The following is a 21,387-nucleotide window of genomic DNA, read 5'->3' as shown; positions in this document are numbered from 1 at the left end:
GGCTGGAAAACCCATGATAGTATCACTCCATTTTAATAATGAATTTTTGTTGTACTAGAAAAATAACCAATTGATTGTTTTGGCCAGATTGTAATACAAATATTTTAATCCATTCTGGTGGGTTAATTTAATTCTTATAAAAGGCTAAAAATCCCCCAAGCCCTCAAGCTTTCTGTTTCCTTTTAAATTATAATAGCTAAATTTAAATTTTTAGTTAATATACTTGTCATGTTTAATTGCAGATGTGGATGCCACTTGCAGTGACTTTAATTTTGGAACAGCTCTGCATATTGCAGCGTATAACTTGTGTGCAGGTGCTATAAAATGCTTACTGGAGCTTGGAGCAAACCCAGCATTTAGGGTAAGAGGTTGAAGTAAAAGAATGAAAAAAATTAATATTATCTCCCAACAGAGCTGAATTCAGATGTTGTTACCAGTAGGAGAATTCCTTTATGAGTGAGTAATTTATATTTATATAAAATGAGATCCTTTATATATAGTGAGTATAATGAGAATCCTTTATCTTAAATATATTTTTAAGACATGAATTTCAGTTCTTTTATATTAAGCTCTATAAAACTTGAATTCAGAAAAGTAACCCCCCCAAAAGTATCATAATCTTTGAGTTTTAAGATCTTTCCTTTAGGTTTTTGATATCTTTATGAAATATTCTCTGTTAAATACAAAAATATATATTAAGGTGATTTAAAAATTAGATAATACTTTAAAATACATAAACTCATGCCAAAAGAATAAAAGTTAAAATGAGTTTAAACTTAAATATACCATTAAGAATGGAGTGAACCTTTGGAAAACACGGTTGGTGTGCGAGTCAGCAGTGTCCCTAGGAGCACAAGGTGATAGCCATCGCATTAGAAGAAAACGGAGTTCCATCATGAACAAGCCTGCTCCTGTTAGGAAGACATCGCCATTGTTGTTGTTTTATTGTAGTGACTGTTATTCTGTTTTCTTAATGCAGGTGTCAGTTGCTAAATTTCATGGGAATTAACAGACGTGCAACTGGCTTTCAAAAGTGAGGACACGTGGTGGTGTGGGCCTGTAATTCCCGCTGCTCAGGAGGTTGAGGCAGGAGGCTGCAAGTTCAGGGACAGCCTGGACAACTTAGTGAGACCCTGTCTCAAAATAAAAAGTAAAAACTGCTGAAGATGTAGCTCAGGGATAGTGAGCCCCTGGGTTCAATCCCCAGGACAAAAACGAAAAAAAGTGAGGACCCTACAAAAGTCTAAAGTAAATACAGTTTATGACTCATCAGCTCAGTGGTTAACCTGTTTTTTGTTTTCCCCACGTGTTCATCTCTCCAGGAGTAGACATCAGTGCTGTATATATATGTTCCTTGTATTTTGTATTTTTCTTCAAACTCTGAGATTTAAATAGTACATCACTATCCCAGAAATCTGATAACAGGTCTTCCCTCTTTTTACTTAGGACCAAACTGATTTGGATTTTAAAACAAAAAATACTGGGCAGTTGTAAACTAAATGTGCACTTAGAGCCTCATTTAAACAAATCTGTATGGATCATTCGAAGATTATCAGCAGAGGAGAATAGTTTTCCAGTTAACAAAACTATCTTGATTCAGCATATTAGAAGTCTGAAACCTGGACTTTCATATAAAGTCCAAAGTCTTTGGCTGGGGAGAATGAGGAAGGGTAGTGTGGTGAGTAGGAAGGCCCAGGGCAAGGTGGATTGTGGTTGGGGCGCAGAGGGCTTGGATTGTAACGTCGTTCCTGCCCGAAATCATATACATGATTTTGAGCCATTAATCTCCCTATCTCCGATTTTCCTAATTGGCATACTGGAAGTTTCAGTAATCTTTTATTTAATTGGTTATTGTCTCTCCACTTTAATATGAAATCTTAAAGGGCGGGGATTCTCTCTGTTTTGTTAACAAGCTTTTCCTTGATGTTAGAACCAAGGGAGAAGACTTGTATGACAGGGTTTTCATTACTTAAACACCATGCTAAAGAAGTGGGCTTGTGTCTGGCTGTTTTATCTTGTCGTAGGATAAATCCCAGGCCACTGTCTCTTTATAGTGCTAAAGAGCACTTTTCTTGATTATAGCCCAAATTTTAGCAACATGAGAAGTGTAGTTTCTGTTTCTGAAACCTGAGTCACTGTATGAGTGGACAGGAGGTCAAGGTCACAGAGCTGGGCTGGTGGCACTGGAGTGGCGGAATGTGGTCATATGTCCCTTAATGATGGGGACTCATTTCAAGCAATGTGTCACTAGGTGATTTTGTCCTTGTGGAAACATCATAGCATGCACTTACCTAAGCGGAGAGGCTATGCTGTCACTTGGTGATTCAGTCTTGTGGGAGCACTATTGTGTATATGGTCCCGTATTGACCAAAATGTCATTAAGTGGTGCATGGCTGTGGTTGGGTCTGGGAATGGAAAGCCAGTCAGCCCTGTGACTTCTGTTTCCAAGCTTGTCCTCTCTGTGTCCCTGTGCAATCAGACGTGCTGTCCACTCAGGCTTTGGTACCTATCCTTCCCAGTGCACAGAACTCTTCTCCCTCATCTCTTCTTCCTCATCTCCTGTAGATCTCCATGCACACACATCTTCCTGGAAGGCCCTCCCTGGCCACTCTGTATTAATAACTCCTCCTGTAGCCCTCTCTGTGCCCAGGGTCTCCATTCCCCTTCTCTCTGCTTCTTAGTGCAGTTTAATACACCATATAACTTACTTGTTTAATTGTTTACATTCTTTCTCTCCCACCAGAATTTGTGTTCTTCTGGCATAGAGTAAGTGTTCAGTAAATATTTTTCGAATAAATAAATGATGAATGCCTTTAACTTAAAATTCTTTGAAAAAAGAATTTTATATGACCATCCAGGGCTCTAATTCAGTACGAGTTGAAGATTCTCTGTTTATTTGTAGAACGAAAAAGGACAAATTCCTGCTGACGTTGTTCCAGACCCAGTGGACATGCCATTGGAAATGGCCGATGCTGCAGCCACTGCTAAGGAGATCAAGCAGATGCTTCTAGATGCAGTGCCTCTGTCATGTAGTATCACGAAGGCTTTACTTCCAAACTGTGATCATGTTACTGGCAAGTCAATGCTCACGTCTCTTGGCCTGAAGTTGGGGGATCGTGTGGTCATCGCCGGACAGAAGGTACAGTAAGTAATTGCAGGCCCTGAACCTATGTCCATGGCCTGTGTTCTAAAGTGTGTGCAGCATGGTCAGATTTTTAAATTTTTGCAAAAACACGTAGGTAGGAAGAGACTTGACTGAAAATGTGCAATTTAGATGTGAGTTTACTACAAAGTCTGATTTATGGGTAAAAGCTTATTAGAACTTGATAGTGAAGGTGTCTGTCTGTGTTTGCATGGGAAAAAGAGGAGCAGAGTATAACTGCTGAGTACATTTAGGGGTATGAGCTGAGCAGTGATCTTACCCACTTGTCTGTGCAGCTCCCTTCTCCTGCCCCCAACCTGCATGGGCTTTTCTCACTGCAACTGCACAGAAACTAAGGGATGGAGACCCCTCCTGTTCTTCAGTGTTAGACTTCAAGATCCCACAAACAGGGAAATATAATCTGACAGTAAAGAGTTCTGTGCGGAGGAAGACTCCTTCCTCGCCCCACCCTACCCAACTGAATATGCCACAGACTGCAGATCCCTTTTCTCCAGAGCTGCAGCTTCTGTGTGGCCTTTGTGGTGTTCAGCTTTTTAGTTTTCCAATACCTTATGTGAGATTTTTTTTCCTTTTCTTTATGCCACGCTGGGGATGGAACCCAGGGCCTTGTTCATGGTAGGCAAGTGTTCTATCACTGAGCTAAGCCTCCAGCTCCATTGGAGGTTCATTTTTGTTTGTTTTTAATTTTGAGATCATTAGGGAACTTAGTATGGAGCTTGAAACAGGGAGTACCTGCTTGGATGCTGAAATTCCTGACATCTTTACATTTCAGTATTTGGATGGGGAGTGGTGTAGATTTCTCAGAAAATTGCAGTTTAGAGGCTTGATATATTAAGAAAATTGACTCAATTAGAATTAAAGCTACAAACAATTAGGTTGAGTGACATTCACCAGCTTCCAAAATAATGCATTCACAGGACATTTATTAGTTTTTCACTGTCATGGAGTTAAAACACCAAGAGATTAATTTAGATTGAGCAGTTATCTTTAGGAGTATTCCTGTAGCTGTGTCTGAGAATGTGGACCCTTAAGAGAGTGAGTTATTCTGTTTTATTTTTCATTTTGGTTCATTCTAGCTGCACTGAAGAGCAGTCTCCAGCTGTAACGTCTCTCTCTCCTTTCAGTTCCATTGGTAAAGAGCTTTGTGTCTGAACCTCACTGATTGGGTGCCTGCACATTTACAATCCTTAGGTCTTCTTGAAGAATTAACTCTTTTGTCATTATTTCATGTCCCAGTTTAGTGTTCCTTATTTGGAAGACTACTTTGAGACAGTGAAACTTTTAAGACTTCTGTGGTAAATCTGCAGGAGTAGGACACTTGGAATTACTAAGAATTCTAAAAATTATTTTGATGTGTATTTTCTTTAGGTTGGGACGTTAAGATTTTGCGGAACAACTGAATTTGCAAGTGGGCAGTGGGCTGGCATTGAATTAGATGAACCAGAAGGAAAAAACAATGGAAGTGTTGGAAAAGTCCAGTACTTTAAATGTTCCCCCAAATATGGTAAGGTTGATGCTATTTAACTTCCTAAGGATTAACTAAAAATAGTCAGATTTTACTCTTTTATAGAATTTTTTTTTTTTTTTTTTTTTTTTGTGGTGCTGGGAATTAAACCAGGACTGATGCATGCAAAGCACATACTACCACTGAGCTGCCCCTCCAGCCTCTTTTATAGTTTTGGAATGAAACTTTTTTCCTGACTACTTAAATAATAGATGAGGGGGATGTGGGTTTGGGGAGGAGTTTTTAAACATAGGAGTTGTTACAGCATGTTGATAAGAATTATACCAAGGAGGAGTGGAGGCTGCAGGAGAGGAAGGGGCAGTCACAGGAGGCGAGCCCTTGGAGAGTACAAGGGGCTGGGAGCCAGGGCAGATTGCATCAGGCATAGCTCACCCTCCCCAAGGAGACAAGTGCTGGGAAGATGGGGAGGTTCTCCTTGGACCGTTTCCTGTATTCTCAGAAGCTGAGACCATTAGTTGATGTTAGGAAAGGGAAGGTATTTGGAAGTTTGAGGAGACAGGAGATTCAAGAAGTTCATGGAGGAGAATGAGAATGCAGCTGGGTCAGGGAGATGTGGTGAATGGATGGCCAGGTGCTGCTGAGTGCCCGCCAGGAACTTGTGGTTGTAGGCTTAGAGTGAGACCAGCATGCAAGGCTAGGTGTCTCTTGTCCCAGTCATATTAAAGTGTTTGGGTATAGCTTCTTTTTTTTTTTTTCCTTCTCCCCCACCCCTCCCACCTCTCTTTTCCCTCTATACAGTCCCTCCTTCCTCCATTCTTGTCCTCCTCCCACCCCCCATTAAGTGTCATCATCCGCTTATCAGTGAGATCATTCCTCTTTTGGATTTTTGAGATTGGCTTATCTCACTTAACATGATATTCTCCAATTTCATCCATTTGCCTGCAAATGCCATAATTTTATTATTCTTTATAGCTGAGTAATATTCCATTGTATATATATACCACAGTTTCTTTATCCATTCATCAATTGAAGGGCATCTAGGTTGGTTCCATAGTCTGGCTATTGTGAATTGAGCCGCTATGAACATTGATGTGGCTGTATCTCTGTAGTGTGCTGATTTTAAGTCCTTTGGGTATAGGCCGAGGAGTGGGATAGTTGGGTCAAATGGTAGGTCCATTCCAAGTTTTCTAAGGAATCTCCACACTGCTTTCCAGAGTGGCTGCACTAATTTGCAGTCCCACCAGCAATGTATGAGTGTACCTTTTTCCCCACATCCTCTCCAACACCTATTGTTGCTTGTATTCTTGATAATCGCCATTCTAATTGGGGTGAGATGGAATCTTAGTGTAGTTTTGATTTGCATTTCTTTTATTACTAAAGATGTTGAACATTTTTTCATATATCTGTTGATAGCTTGTACATCTTCTTCTGTGAAGTGTCTGTTCATTTCCTTAGCCCATTTGTTGATTGGGTTATTTGTATTCTTGGTGTACAGTTTTTTGAGTTCTTTATATATTCTGGAAATAAGTGCTCTATCTGAAGTATGAGTGGCAAAGATATTCTCCCACTCTGTAGGCTCTCTCTTCGCGTTGCTGATAGTTTCCTTTGCTGAGAGAAAGCTATTTAGTTTGAATCTATCCCAGTTATTGATTCTTGCTTTTATTTCTTGTGCTATGGGAGTCCTGTTAAGGAAGTCTGATCCTAAGCCGACATGTTGAAGATTTGGACCTACTTTTTCTTCTATAAGATGCAGGATTTCAAGGTCCTTGATCCATTTTGAGTTGAGTTTTGTGCAGGGTGAGAGATAGGGGTTTAGTTTCATTCTGTTGCATATGGATTTCCAGTTTTCCCAGCACCATTTGTTGAAGAGGCTATCTTTTCTCCATTGCATATTTTTGGCACCTTTGTCTAGTATTAGAAAATTGTATTTATTTGGGTTTGTGTCCATGTCCTCTATTCTGTACCATTGATCTACCTGTCTATTTTGGTGCCAATACCATGCTGTTTTTGTTACTATTGCTTTGTAGTATAGTTGAAGTTCTGGTATTATGATACCCCCTGTTTCATTCTTCCTGCTAAGGATTGCTTTAGCTATTCTGGGTTTCTTATTCTTTCAGATGAATTTCATGATTGCTTGCTCTATTTCTGTGAAGTACGTCATTGGGATTTTAATTGGAATTGCATTGAATCTGTATAGCACTTTTGGTAGTATGGCCATTTTGACAATATTAATTCTGCCTATCCAAGAACATGGGAGATCTTTCCATCTTCTAAGGTCTTCCTTAATTTCTTTCTTCAGTGTTTTGTAGTTTTCATTGTAGAGATCTTTTACCTCCTTGGTTAGATTGATACCCAAGTATTTTATTTTTTTTTGAGGCTATTGCAAATGGAGTTGTTTTCCTCATTTCCCTTTCAGCTGTTTCATCGCTTGTGTATAAAAATGCTGTAGATTTATGCGTGTTGATTTTATAGCCTGCTATTTTGCTGAATTCATTGATGAGGTCTAGAAGTTTTCTGGAGGAGGTTTTTGGATCCTCTAAATATAGAATCATGTCATTCACAAATAGTGACAGCTTAAGTTCCTCTTTTCCTATTCGTATCCCTTTAATTTCTTTAGTCTGCCTAATTGCTCTGGCTAGAGTTTGGAGGACAATGTTGAATAGAAGTGGTGAAAGAGGACATCCCTGTCTTGTTCCCATTTTTAAAGGGAATGGTTTCAGTTTTTCTCCATTAAGAATGATGTTGGCCATGGGCTTAGCCTAAATAGCCTTTACAATGTTGAGGTATGTTCCTACTATCCCTATTTTTTCTAGTGTTTTCAGCATGAAGGGGTGTTGTATTTTGTCAAATGCTTTTTCTGCGTCAATTGAAATAACCATATGATTCTTATCCTTAAGTCTATTGATATGATGGATTACATTTATTGATTTACGAATGTTGAACCATCCTTGCATTCCAGGAATGAACCCCACTTGATCGTGGTGCACAATTTTCTTAATATGTTTTTGGATACGGTTTGCCAATATTTTGTTAAGGATCTTTGCATCTATATTCATCAAGGATATGGATCTAAAATTTTCTTTCCTTGATGTGTCTTTTCCTGGTTTGGGTGTGAGGGTGATATTAGCTTCATAGAATGAGTTTGTTGGCTACCCTCCTTTTCTATTTCCTGGAATACTTTGAGAAGTATTGGAATGAGTTCTTCTTTGAAGGTCTTGTAGAACTCGGCTGAGAATCCGTCTGGTCCTGTGCTTTTCTTGGATGGTAGATTTTTAATGGCTTCTTCTATTTCATTGCTTGATATTGATCTGTTTAAATCATGTATGTCCACTGATTCAGTTTGGGAGGAGCATATGTCTCTAGAAATTTGTCAATGTCTTCGGTACTTTCTATTTTGTTGGAATACAGATTTTCAAAGTAGCTTCTCATTATGTTCTGTATCTCAGTGGTGTCTGTTGTGATATTTCCTTTTGCATCATGTATTTCAGTAATTTGAGTCTTCTCCTTCTGTTTGTTAGTGTGGCTAAGGGTTTATCTGTTTTGTTTACTTTCTCAAAGAACCAACTTTTTGTTATGTCAATTTTTTGAATAGTTTCTTTTGTTTTAATTTCATTGATTTCAGCTCTGATTTTAATTATTTCCTGTCTTCTACTACTTTTGCTGTTATTCTGTTCTTCTTTTTCTAGGGCTTTGAGCTGTAATGTTAGGTCATTTAATTGTTGGACTTTTCATTCTTTTCTGGAATGTGCTCCATGCAATGAATTTTCCTCTTAGTACCACTTTCATAGTGTCCCAGAGATTTTGATATGTTGTATCATCATTCTCATTGACCTCTAAGAATTTTTTAATCTCCTCCCTGATGTTTTTTGTTATCCATGTTTCATTCAGTAGCATATTATTTAGTCTCCAAGTGTTGGAGTAATTTCCTTTTTTTACTTTGTCATTGATTTCTACTCTCAGTCCATTATGATCTGATAGAACACAAGGCAGTATCTCTATTTTTTTGCATTTCCTAAGGGCTGCTTTGTGGCATAACATATGGTCTGTTTTCGAGAAGGTTCCATATGCTGCTGAGAAGAAAGTGTATCTGCTCGTTGATGGATGGAATATTCTATATATGTCTATTAAGTCTAGGTTATTGATTGTGTTATTGAGTTCTATGGTTTCTTTGGTTGGATTTTGTTTGGAAGATCTATCTAGTGTTGACAGCGGTGTGTTAAAGTCGCCCAGAATTATTGTGTTGTGGTCTATGTGATTCTTGAAATTGAGAAGGATTTGTTTGATGTACAGGGATGCACCATTGTTTGGGGCATAAATATTTACTATCGTTATGTCTTCCTGAGTTATGGTTCCCTTAAGCAGTATGAAATGTCCTTCTTTATCCCTTCTGACTAACTTTGGCTTGAAGTCCACTTTATCTGATATAAGGATGGAAACCCCTGCTTTTTTACCGAGTCCATGTGTGTGGTAGGTTTTTTCCCATCCTTTCACCGTTAGTCTGTGGATGTCTTTTTCTATGAGATGAGTCTCTTGCAGGCAGCATATTGTTGGGTCTTTCTTTTTAATCCATTCTGCCAGTCTATGTCTTTTGATTGATGAGTTTAGGCCATTAATGTTCAGGGTTATTATTGAGAAATGATTTGTATTCCCAGTCATTTGGTTTATTTTTGGTTTTTAAGTCGGCTTGATTTCTCCTTTGAGTGGTTTTTCTCTAAGGTAGTTCTTCCCTTTGCTGACCTCCATTGTGTTTTTCATTTCTTCCTCATGGAATATTTTGTTGAGAACATTCTGTAGTGCAGGCTTTCTATTTGTAAATTCTTTTAACTTTTGTTTATCATGGAAGGACTTTATTTCATCTTCAAATCTGAAGGTTAGTTTTGCTGGGTATAGGATTCTTGGTTGGCAACCATGTTCTTTCAGAGCTTGAAATATGTTGGTCCAGGCCCTTCTAGCTTTTAGAGTCTGGGTTGAGAAGTCAGCTGCTATCCGTATTGGTCTCCCCCTATATGTAATCTGATGCTTTTCTCTGGCGGCCTTCAAAATCCTATCTTTATTTTGAATGGTAGGCATTTTCATTATAATGTGCCTTGGTGTGGATCTGTTGTGATTCTGTGCATTTGGTGTTCTGTAAGCTTCTTGTATTTGATTTTCCTTTTCATTCTTCAGGTTTGGGAAATTTTCTGATATTATTTCATTGAATAGGTTGTTCATTCCTTTGGTTTGTATCTCTGTGCCTTCCTCAATCCCAATAATTCTTAAATTTTGTCTTTTCATGATGACCCATAGTTCTTGGAGATTCTGTTCATGATTTCTTACCATGTTCTCTGTTTGGGCGACTTTATTTTCAAGATTAAATATTTTGTCTTCATTGTCTGAGGTTTTGTCTTCCAAGTGGTCTAGTCTGTTGGTGATGCTTTCCATTGAGTTTTTTATTTGGTTTATTGTCTCCTTCATTTCAAGGATTTCCGTTTGTTTTTTTTTGAGAATCTCTATCTCTTCGTTGAAATGAACTTTTGCTTCCTGCAGGTGCTCTTTCAGCTTATTGGTATTATCATTCATTGCCTGCATTTGCTCTCTTATCTCATCCTTTGCTTCGTGAATCATCTTAATCATGTATAATCTGAAGTCCTTTTCTGACATTTCTTCTAACATACTGTCATTGGATTCTATTACTATAGAATCTAGATTTGTTTGGATCATTTTCTTCCCTTGTTTTTTCATGTTGTTCATGTATCTTCCCCTCTAGCGCTGCAGATCTGGGGTATTTCAGATTTCCCCCTATAGGCTTATAGTGGCCCTATAGGTTTCCAAAACCCTTTCTTTAAGGGGCAGATCAATATTAGCAGTGCCCAAATCAGACAATAGGCAATCTTAGACCAAATAACCCCTATGGGGACAATAACAAAATTGTCATAATAAACAAAATGTGTTCAAATGTTATCTTTGGTAAAACAAACAGGTTTACAATAATGTCTGCAGTTTCTAATGAAGGACAAAGAGGATGCAGAGGGATGAAGAATATGGCTATTAATGGGATAATAAAAGAATATACAGAAGTTCTAGAAAATAGAAAGGGTAAGAGTGTAATCAAAAGAAATTGGATGTTAGCATGTAAATAAGGGAGAAAGCGACTCTGAGGGAACAGGTAAACAGAAGGAAAAGAAAGCAAGAAACATAAAGAAATAAAAACTTAAATTTTTTTTTTTAAAAAGGAGAAAAAAGAAAATCTACTGTATAACAGTCATATACTAATGAAACCCCCCAGTGTTCAGTAGCCTGATGTATGAGAGGTACCTGACAATGAGGGTCAAGCCTCCAGCAGGCGTCTCAGGATGGGATTTGCCCCACCCGAAGATTGGAGCTATGGCTTCCAGGATTATCCAAGATGGCTGCTCTGGCTTCCAAATGTGTTTGCAAATGGGGAGCTGCAGCTCAGGGGTGGACATGGTCAGGTGGAGGTCCTGGAGACAGGGTGCAGTTGGTCCGGCAGTGGTCCTGGAGGTCGGGTGTGTTTGGTGTGGTTGTGGGATCCAGGAGGCCGGGTGCAATCAGTTGGTCTGGGTTCCCGGTGATAGGGCACAGTCAGTTGGTCTGGGGGTCCTGGCGTCAGGGAGCAGTCAGTTGATGTGAGGGCCCCAAAGGCAGGGGGTGATCGGTTGGGCTGAGGGATCCTGGAGACGGGACTCAGTCATTCCGGCCAGGGGTCCTACAGGGCCTGGCTGTTGTCTCAAAATGGCCTGGGTATAGCTTCTGATTAAGTGGAGTCTGGTTTCTCCAGGGTTCTTTTTTCTCAAATTCCAACAGAAGGAATTAGGCAGAGGAGTTGAGGATTTTAGGAGAGTGGTTAGAATGACGAATGGTGGAATCCAGGACAGCTGGTGGAGAAAATGAGGATGCCCCTGGGAGATGGACCATGAGACCTGATGGGGTTGGCTGTTGGGATTCGGTGGAGAGGCTGAGGGGTGCTGGAGTTAGTGACCTGGAGCGGTCAATGGTTCCAACACACATGGTGGAGCTACATAGGTTATGACGAGCCCGGCTGGCTGAGCTGGGCCAGAGGGAAAGCTCCCAGGCAGGGAAGTGCTCAAGGAATAGACAGCCTGGGTGTTAGGTGGCTGCCTGGGTGAGTGTGGCAGTCACCATGAGTCAAGCCAGGAGGAGAGGAGGGGAGGAGGGCAGGGAGCCAGCCAGCTGCCAAGGTTTGTACTGGATGAGGATGAATATTAGCGACTCCACTTCCATTGTGACTTCCTGAAGGAGAGGTAGCTGGTGGTGCAGTCAGTTTGATGGCTGTGCTTCAGATCAGCATCTCTCTCTCTGTAGAAGCACTCCCTAAATTTTTTAAAGTATTATTTGAAAATGTGATTTTTAATGGCTCTATTTCGTTTAATTTTTCCAATTTGGTGAAAATTTTTGTTTGAATTCATATTTCTCAGGTTGTGGCAAAATAGAACATTTTAAAATGTTTTGTTGTGTTATATGTATTCTTGTGTTATTGGCAGTTGCCCATTAAAATTCAGATATTAGTGTTTTTTTTTTTTTAAAGAAACTGAAAAGAGTTTTAGAAAATACATTATTTAGAACATTGGTCCTTATATTTATTATAGATGTTTTCCCAGTTTATCATTTGCCTTTGAACTTTGTTTGCAGTGTTTTGGGGCATCTAGTTATATATAGTTAAAAGACTTTGCCTTTATAAATTGTTGTATTGCTTTCATGCCTTGATAGCTCTTTCTAATCCAAATATTAGTAACAGCGTATTTTATTCCTTTGAATGTTTGAATTTTTTTTACATGTAATTATGTAATCCATTTAAAGTTTACTGGTTAGTGGCATGAGATTAAGGTCTTAATTTTTGTTTTCCTTTGATAGCTCATTTTGGTAACTGTCATGCAGACTAAGGGCAGGATCAAAAACTTTTAGCTACACACGGGACAGGTGTACCTCAGACTTAGGGGAAATAGTTTGATTTCTAGAGATTGCATGTAGACTCCCAAACTCATCATTCCAAGGGCAGGTATTGATTCACCTAAACAAACCAAGGGCTACCAGTCCTGCTTTCCATACTGAGGACTGCTGGGTTGGGGCTCCTGTGTTGGATGAGGGAAGGTGGGAGTAAACCTTTCTGCTAACTCAGCCAGGCCTCTCTAAGCTACTTAACTTGGAGGAGTTGGTGAATCCCCTGCAAACTGGAAGCCAGTTTGTTTCTTCTTAGCAAGGTTTCTCTTTCTCTGTTTCTAAATCTGTCATTTTCCCCTTTATCACAAATGAAGTTCTTATAAATGCTGTGGTTTGTTCAGGATTGCTTTGTTCTAATGATCTTTTGATTCTAGCACACAATAGATTTTTTTAAATTGTAGAAGTTTTATAATACATTTTAATACTTGGTGGTAATACTGGCTTAATGTCTTTTAATAATTCCCAAAGTGAATGCATGTACCTAGTTTGATAAGTTGAATTATACTGTAAAGATTATTAAACAAATCAAAACCCTCCTTGGACTTACCTTTCCCTGCCTCCCTGCACTTTAGAGGCAAGAACATTTTCAACTCCTTTAGCTGTATCTTCTGATATTAGTATTCATGTTTGTAAATAATATACTTATATGAGTCTTTGATTTTTCCAGCTTTAGACATCGGTTGACTTGGTACTGTGATTTAGAGATTCAGTGCTCTTATTCTTCTAAGTCAGTTTCTTTTTTTGTTTTAGAGGAGCATATTCTTCAGTAGCTTTCTGACAAAAGTTGCATGAGAGATAAAATGTTTTGAGACTTTCCATTCTAAAACATGTTTATTTTGCTGGGTGTGGTGGCACACTCCTGTAATTGCAGCAGCTCGGGAAGCTGAGGCGGGAGGATGGCAGGCTTGAGACTAGTTTCAGCAACTTAATGTCTCAAAATAAAAATTAAAATAAGGACAGGGGTGTGGCTCAGTGGTAAAGCATTTGCCTAGGATGTATGAGGTCCTGAGTCCTGCAAAAAAAAAAAAAAAAATTACTTTTACCATTGTGTATCGCATGATAGTTTGGGATAAGGAATGTTGAGTACATGTTCCTTCAGTATTTTGGAGGTGATGTTCTATTGTCTAATGTAGAGTTCGGTGAGCTTTGATTAGGTGGTAAGTATTTTAGGTTTTGTGGGCTACAGCTTTGCCTCTGCTGCTGTTGTGAATAAGCAACCATAGAAAGTATGTAAACTGTGCCAGGAAAACTTTACAGCACAGGTGGTGGGCAGGACGTGTCTCTTGGGTCATAGTTTGTCCACTACTTTCTTGAGTTTCCAGTATTGCCAGTTAGAAGTTTCAAAGTCTTTCTTTCATTTTTGACCTTTTTCCTTCTCATGGAAGTTTTTAACATTTTTTTCCGTCTATTTAGCATTTTCTTTTAGAGTTCATACTATTTTTATTCCTTCTTGATATTTTAGTGGGGGTTTTGGGAGGAACTGGAATTAAATACATATTTATCTGAAAATTTATTATTCTTTATTTAATTTAGTCTATTAACTTTTTGCATTACTGGGGATTGAACCCAGGTGAGCTCTGTCTCTAAGCTTCAGCCCCGGCCCCTTTATTTTCTTTAGAACCAGGGTTGTCCACACTGGCCTTGAACTTGCAGTCCTCCTGCTTGAGTCCCCTTTGTAGCTAGGAGCACAAGTATGCACCTCATGCCCAACTTTACTCCTTTCTTTGAAAATAGTTCTTCCTTACGTGTTTATTTTTAGTTAAACCTTAAAGTTAAGTGTCAAGATCTGGGGAAAATCTCATCAGAACTTTGGTTGACTTGAGTGACCAAATAATGAGACCTGTACACTGTGCTCACTGTGGGCTTGGTATCCAGTCTTGGCTTTAAATTTAGTTTTGGTTTATCTTTGCTTAGCTTAAAAAAAAAAAAAAAAAAAAAATTAAGAAGAGGGATGTCTCTATAAATGAGGCTGTCATTGAAAAAAAATATTTAATTAAAAAAAACCCAAATACAGTTTATCCTATGGAAAATTTATGAAAGAAAAACCATATATTTTCCCTGAGATTAAGAAAAAAAAACAAAACTCATTGAGCTCTATAATGATATTACTGACACTAATCAATTAAATTGGAAAAATAATTCATGGGCTGTTTTTATGTGTTTTAATTTTCAGTTTTTTTCTGTTTGTTTTCCTATATCCACACATGGAATTTTTTAAGTAAAGGTAATATTGGATTTTAATAATGTAATGAAACATATAACTTTTTATTTTCTTGATTTTACTTTTCATATTTTCTATGATACTACATAAATGTCTTATTTATCAGTGGTGATTCAGCATAGCAGTCCCCCTCATTCTTGGTTTTGCTTTGTGTGGCTTCGGTTACCCATGATCAGACACAGACCAAAAATACAACATAGTATGGTATTTTGAGGAGTGAACACATTTCTGCAACTTTTGTTTCAGTATATTGTTATACTTGTCCTATTTTATTATTACTGTTGTTGATTTCTTGCTGTGCCTGATTTATAAATAAAGTTTTATGTAGCTCAGTATATATAGGAAAGTACCTCCATCTGTGTAGGGTTTGTTACTGCCTCTGGTAGCCATGTGCGGAACGTCGTGGAATGTGTCCACTGTGGATAAGGAGGGACTGCTGTAGTTCTCAGATATGATTCATCCTGTTGCCGGACAACTTTGTTTTCTCCTCCTTGTGAATAATGTTGCAGTGAGGACATGTTTAGGTGTACAGTCTTTTCCTCCTACTTGAATTATGTCCTCATAATTAATTTCTGAAGGTGTGATTGGACATAGTAGTAAATTAAAAATTAGGACATTCTAGTAAGTAGAAATTGTGAAATCTGTCTTCTTATAATACACGAATGTAAACTGCCAATCTTTGTACCTCTAAGTATAATTATTTCTTTATAATTAATTCCATACAGTTGATTAGGTCAGGATTTTTATGTTTCAAAAGATTGTACAAAGTTTCATTCCCAGAGCATACAGTTGCTGTCTTCAAACCCTCAGCAACCCCAGACGTCATCATTGGGCTTTAAAATGTGTGTGTGTGTGTGTGTGTGTGTGTGTGTGTGTGTGTGTGTGTGCATGTGTGTGTGTGTTAGGCAATGATAAGGATTCAGAAGATTAGAGAGGCAAGGGAAAGTTCATGGGTAGGAGACAGAAGAGAGAAAATAGCAAATAAGTAAAAGAAGAAGAGGCAGGAAGCCAGGGTGAGGTATGGGATCCAAGGCAGGAAAGCATTTCAAGATGAGCAGAAAAGTGATCTAGCGGGCACTTTTTAATCTGTGAACAATGCACTCAGGTTTTGTACTGTCCCAAGCATTTCTACCCAGCTTTAAAACAAGTGTTTAAAATATGTTACATTTTAGTCATCATGTGTATTTGTTAGGTTGTAGACAATAAATGAAAGAGTGTAACATACACATTATGACTTCACTTTCTCTTTTTAAATGTCTTGGGAGGTTGGCTTGGTATCTCCTGTCTCTGACGTCCATGCATACTTGCCCTGGATATCTGTTGTCCTGGAAATGCCTTTCTGGAGGAGTGCTGTGTTCCCAGTGCCCAGACAGGCAGCCCCTGCCCACCTCCCCCTGCGCACTCTGGGTTGCTTGGGCTGTCAGGAACTGAGGGCCAGGCCTTTCAGGAAAACTATATTTTATAGCCAAAAAATACATCTCTTCTATGCATAAGGCACTGTAATTAGGTACAGTGGGGTAATGCAGAGATGAGTAATGTTTGAATTTTGTCTTTAAAAGGTATAAAGTCTGGAAGAGAGTTAAGACATGGCATAAAAGTCTTATAATGTGGGGAAAACATAAATCCTGAGGAGATACAAAGTGATGTGGGAGAAGAAGTCTTTATGCTATATGCTGTTATTTTATGCTATATACATTGTTATTTGCCAGCAGCTTAGAAATAATAGAGTACTCTGACTTTAAATCATTTCCCTTTCCCTCAGTTTCTTACCACCTGATTATGTGTCCTTTATGAGCTCTTAAACCATCACTGGTGTGAGTATACTAACTAGATTGTAAGCTCTTTGAGGGCAAGTTCCATCTTACATATTTTTCTGTCCCTCACTGTAGGACCTGTACTAGGCTCTAAGAAGGAACTTGCAGATTTATGTTACCAAGTGTTTATTCTTGCCCCTTTACTTGAAATGCTTTTAATTAACCCTGACCTAAATTATTCACTCTCCTTTAGGTATATTTGCACCTCTTTCAAAGATAAGTAAAGCGAAAGATCGAAGGAAGAACCTAACACATACTCCTTCCACGAAAGCCGTGCCTCTCATCAGGTCTCAGAGAGTTGATGTAGCTCATGTCACCTCAAAAGTGAATACTGGTAGGTCAAACCAGAACGTTAGCCATCTCCTTCGGGGTTTTTATGTTATTCCTGGGATTCCTAATATCTAGGCTGCTCTGCTCTTTTTTGTTAACTGGCTGTGAAACCTGAGTTGAATACACCTGCATGTCTGTTTTTCAACCTCAGTCTGATTAATGACTTGTGTGTCTAAGAGGCTGTGTCGGATTTGTCCCTTCCTTTCCTTTCCTGTTGTCTCCATGCCTCCAACACCCCATAATCTAACTCAGAGCCAGCTTTGGTACCTCCAGCAAGCCTTTGTGAAACAGCTCACTTCACGGTCCTCACCTGTTCAAGGAAGTGCAGAGACTCCGTCAGCATGTCCTGACTCTAATGCCAGCAGAGTCCTCCTTCATTTGCTGCTGCAGCTGAGCAGTGGTTTGCCAGATCTCTCCCTGTCTCTGCAGTCTTCGTGCTTGCTCCTTCCTTCAGCCCCATCTCACGCAGGGGTGCGACTTCTGCCTTTGGGTCCCTGCTGTTCTTGCCTCCTTATCCACACCCTGTTTCTCCAAGGAAACCCCAGGGACTGACGCTTACCTACTCTGTTCGCTCTCTAGCCCTCTACTTATTTTTTACTCACGCTATCCAATTGTGATTTATTACCTTGGATTTTATCCATTGATTGCTTTATTTGTGCAAATCTATTATTCTTTCATCAGACTTTCTGCCCTTTTCTATTCAGTGTGGCACATAGCACAAAATAGGGGCTCAATAAATAATTTGTTAACTCATCAATAACTGAAACAAACAGACTTTCAACCATGATTGGAGAATTGTGTCCAAAAACTTGGTGTGGTGTTTTATTCTGTTCCACTGGGCTGTTTGAATGTTGCTGTGTCAAGATTACTTCACAATTGCTCTAATTTAAAATTAATAAATCTTGATATCCAGTAGAAGAAAGCCTCCCACCTTATTCTTGAAGATTGTCTTGCCTATTTTTGGGCTTTATACATCATTCTTCCTTATTAATTTTAGAATAAGTAGTTAAGTTTCTTTTAAAGAATAATCTGCTATGGTTTTAATTGGTCTTAAATTTAAACCTTAAATCAATTTAAAAAGAACTGACATCTTTACAATAGTCTGCTAATTATGAGCTTGGAATAGTTTTCTACTTAATTATGTTCTTTAAAAATACCTCAATATAGTTTTTTTTTTTTTTCTTAATTCTCTCCCACCCCAGTCTCCTGGCAATCCTATATGCTATAATAGCAGCAGTGCATGAGCAAGAATGCCAGAATCCCAAGGAATAGCAACCCTTGTTTCTGAATGGAGAAACTGTGGTCCTAAGAACATGCATGGAATCCTGAGTGTTTTTTTCTGTTTTATCATAGCTGAACCTTAGAGGCAGAATCAGTCTCAGCAGACTGCACGACAGAGCAGGGAAATGAAAACCAAGGGAGGTGTTGTATTTGGGGTGCCAGGAAGGAGTGCCCTGGAGCTGTTGGGGAGATCATGAGAAGAGGGGCTCAAGACAGTGACATTAAAATATTGGACATGATCCTGGGCCTGTTCCCAGGTTGTGTGTGTATGAATCTGACCAAAGGTTTCTGTCTCTGGGTGCATCACTTCCTAGGCCCCACTGACTACTGGTAGAACAACTCATGAAATAGATTTGAATGTCGCTGCAATGGTTTTGGAAATTCAATGACTGTGGAAACTGTTGTGCACAGAAAGTGGGCAGGAACTTTTAGCCCGAATCTAGCCAGCTCGACTTCTGCTGAGACAAAATGAAAATGATCAATAAAACCCAACATTCTCTGCAGAGGTTAAACACAACTCATTGTCCTATAACAAAACAGAGGATGCTAACCCCAAGATGATACAGATGTTGCAACTAACACAAAAAGACTTTAAAGAATAGGTTGTGACCATGCTCTAAGAATTGATGAACACTCTTGAAACAAATGGAAAAACAGTTTCAGCAGAGAACAGAAGATGTAAAGAGTCAAATATTGCACACATGTACACACACACAAACACACACTCCCCACACACAAACACATGAGTACATGTAAACCTGGGATGATTTGTGTAAAATCACTGGATTATATCAATGGCAATTTCCTGGTTTGGGATATTATAGTTTTGTAAAACAAAGATAATTTGGAAAAACTGGACAAAATGTACAAGGGATCTTTTTATATTACTTTTTATAACTTGAATTTCCAATGATCTCAATTAAGAATTTCAGGCAAAAGGGACCAAACAGATATTTTAGAACTGAAAAACATAATAAATAATTAAAAAATAAGAAATCTAGCCTGCATGTTGTCTTCTCATTCCATTTCTGATGTCGAGTACAGGACCTCATCCCCAACTGCTGGAATAGCTTCCCGAGTTTCTGCATTCAGCCTCTCCTCTGGTTTCCTTCTAGACCTTGAGCTGGAGAGATGTTTCGTAACCAGGACTCCTGCTCAGACCAGTGCTCCTTTCTAAAGCCCAACGGAGGCTCCTTCTCTACAAAGAGCTCCCGTTCCTCAGGCAGGCACTCTTACCCGTGAGGTCTGCTGTCACCTGTCCGTCTAGTCTTATTTCTCCATCCAAAGAATACTCCATTCCCGCCAAGTACTTACCATTCTCTGTGTCTTTCTGCAAGAGTTTCTTTTTGTCCATCCTGAACTCCCATCCTTAATTCTTCCTGACCATACTGCCATTGTTCTGGGGAAAGACCTCACCAGTTCCTCAAGGCCCATCTCAGTTTGTGGCCTTGTTGATGGAGCACTCATTCATGTTTGCGGCCAGTCACTGTCTCCTCCTCCCGTCCTCGTACTTACATGAAAAGTATCCTCACTCTTTACTCAGGCTGATGTTTCTCCACCGTAACTGAATCGAGCAGGTCCTCCTCAGGGCCGGGACCATGTCTTGTTGATGTCTGTAATACTCAAATCCCAAGGACAGTGCTTTATCAGAAGTACTTCATAAGTGAATAGAATTCTACCTGACAGAACTTAAAATTGTGTGTAGCCCATTTGATTTCTTATTTAAATTATTTAGTTCTGTACAGTTGAAACAAGTCTTAATAAGGTAGATCATTACTTAAGAGCTTTTTTCCCCCTCAAAAGTTTTGTGGGAGTAGGCTGTGATGGAGTGGGGTAGTAATAATTGGCAAAAACTTTTCCCCCAAATTCACTATCTGCATAGAAAACCTGCTGCAATGAATTTGTGTGTATGCATTGGTGAACTAGTTGTTTGCAGGTTCTAGTGAGATGTGGTAGCTGTATGTCCCTGTCTTTGGTTTGCCATACCTGCTAGCACGATGCAGACACACTCATTAATGGGTGTGTTAACCATCCATTAGGCACCTGTATTGCACATGCTTCACATTCCTTGGAAATCCTTAGCAGATCATGAAATTGGAGCTTTCAGATGGACTGGACATGCATTCTTTCTCCTCTAAATGGTGAAATACTGGTTTCTGTGTGTTTGTTATCCAGCATGTTTTCAGAGGAGGATAATATTTTGTTAATAAGGGTTGCATGTATTTTTCAAAACAAATGCATTTTTTATGTTAAAGAAAATTTTCTTTTGCTGAACTTACTTTATTTTCCTATCCTAGGATTGATGACATCAAAAAAAGATAGTGCTTCTGAATCAGCACTTTCAGTTCCTCCTGGTGAAGAATTGAAAACTGTAACAGAGAAAGATGGTAACATAATTTATAACCTACTTCTCAAAATTTAATTTACTGGTGGAGTTTTAATATCATAGAAAAACAGCTTACATGGGGGTTAAATTTTGAAGTTGGTAAGGGAAAAATGAATATTACTCTTGAAAATCTCTTAAGCAGCTCATAATAAAGTGTATACTTTAAAAGAAATAAATTCCTGTGCTGTGTTTCTTATGTAGATAGACCTAGAGAACTACTGGACTAGATTGTAAGAGAGAATAGAAGGAGATTACATAGTTACAGATTGCCTGACAGGTTTAAGTTGTCTTAGCTGTCAAATCATCAGGTGAGCAGTATTAAACTTTTGCCACCTTAAAACATATTAATGGCATTTTTTTATGTAAATAAAATGGGACTCTACTGTCAGTATTTACCTAAGGTGAGAGGTGAGTGTGGTAGTCAGATTAGATTGGCAGTTAAAATTAATGGATACAGTAGCACCCCCTATTTAAGATTGCGATCTTATAGTGTGAGTCCTTAAAAAAACTATTGCTTATGTTATAAAATCTTATTTTTTTTGTTACTGGGGATTTAATACAGGAATGCTTTACCGGTTTACCACTGAGCTACATCCCCTGTCCTTTTTTAAAATTATTTATTTATTTTATTTTGAGACAAGGTCTTGCTAAGTTGCTTAGGGCTTTGCTAAGTTGCTGAGGCTGACCTTGAACTTGTGATCCTCCTACTTCAGTATACTGAGTCCCTGGGCTTACAGGTGTGCACCAAAAATCTTTTATGTGTAAACT

The 21,387-nt window shown here is 38.8% G+C and overlaps 1 protein-coding gene across 3 annotated transcripts in view; it reads left to right on the top strand.

Annotated features, from left to right (window-relative positions):
* The window catches only part of CLIP4 (CAP-Gly domain containing linker protein family member 4), an 82,208-nt gene that overhangs the window by 40,235 nt on the left and 20,586 nt on the right, over window positions 1-21,387 (top strand). For all 3 annotated transcript variants that reach the window (XM_079110287.1, XM_079110289.1, XM_079110288.1), the window contains 5 exons: window positions 243-361; window positions 2,903-3,139; window positions 4,532-4,667; window positions 16,816-16,956; window positions 20,531-20,620. In XM_079110287.1, coding sequence (XP_078966413.1) covers window positions 243-361; window positions 2,903-3,139; window positions 4,532-4,667; window positions 16,816-16,956; window positions 20,531-20,620 — 723 coding nt within the window. The remainder of the gene's footprint in view (window positions 1-242; window positions 362-2,902; window positions 3,140-4,531; window positions 4,668-16,815; window positions 16,957-20,530; window positions 20,621-21,387) is intronic.

This window comes from Sciurus vulgaris (genome assembly GCF_902686455.1).
Source record: "Sciurus vulgaris genome assembly, chromosome: 14".
Lineage (NCBI taxonomy): Eukaryota > Metazoa > Chordata > Mammalia > Rodentia > Sciuridae > Sciurus > Sciurus vulgaris.
This window is presented reverse-complemented; position numbering and strand designations above follow the sequence as displayed.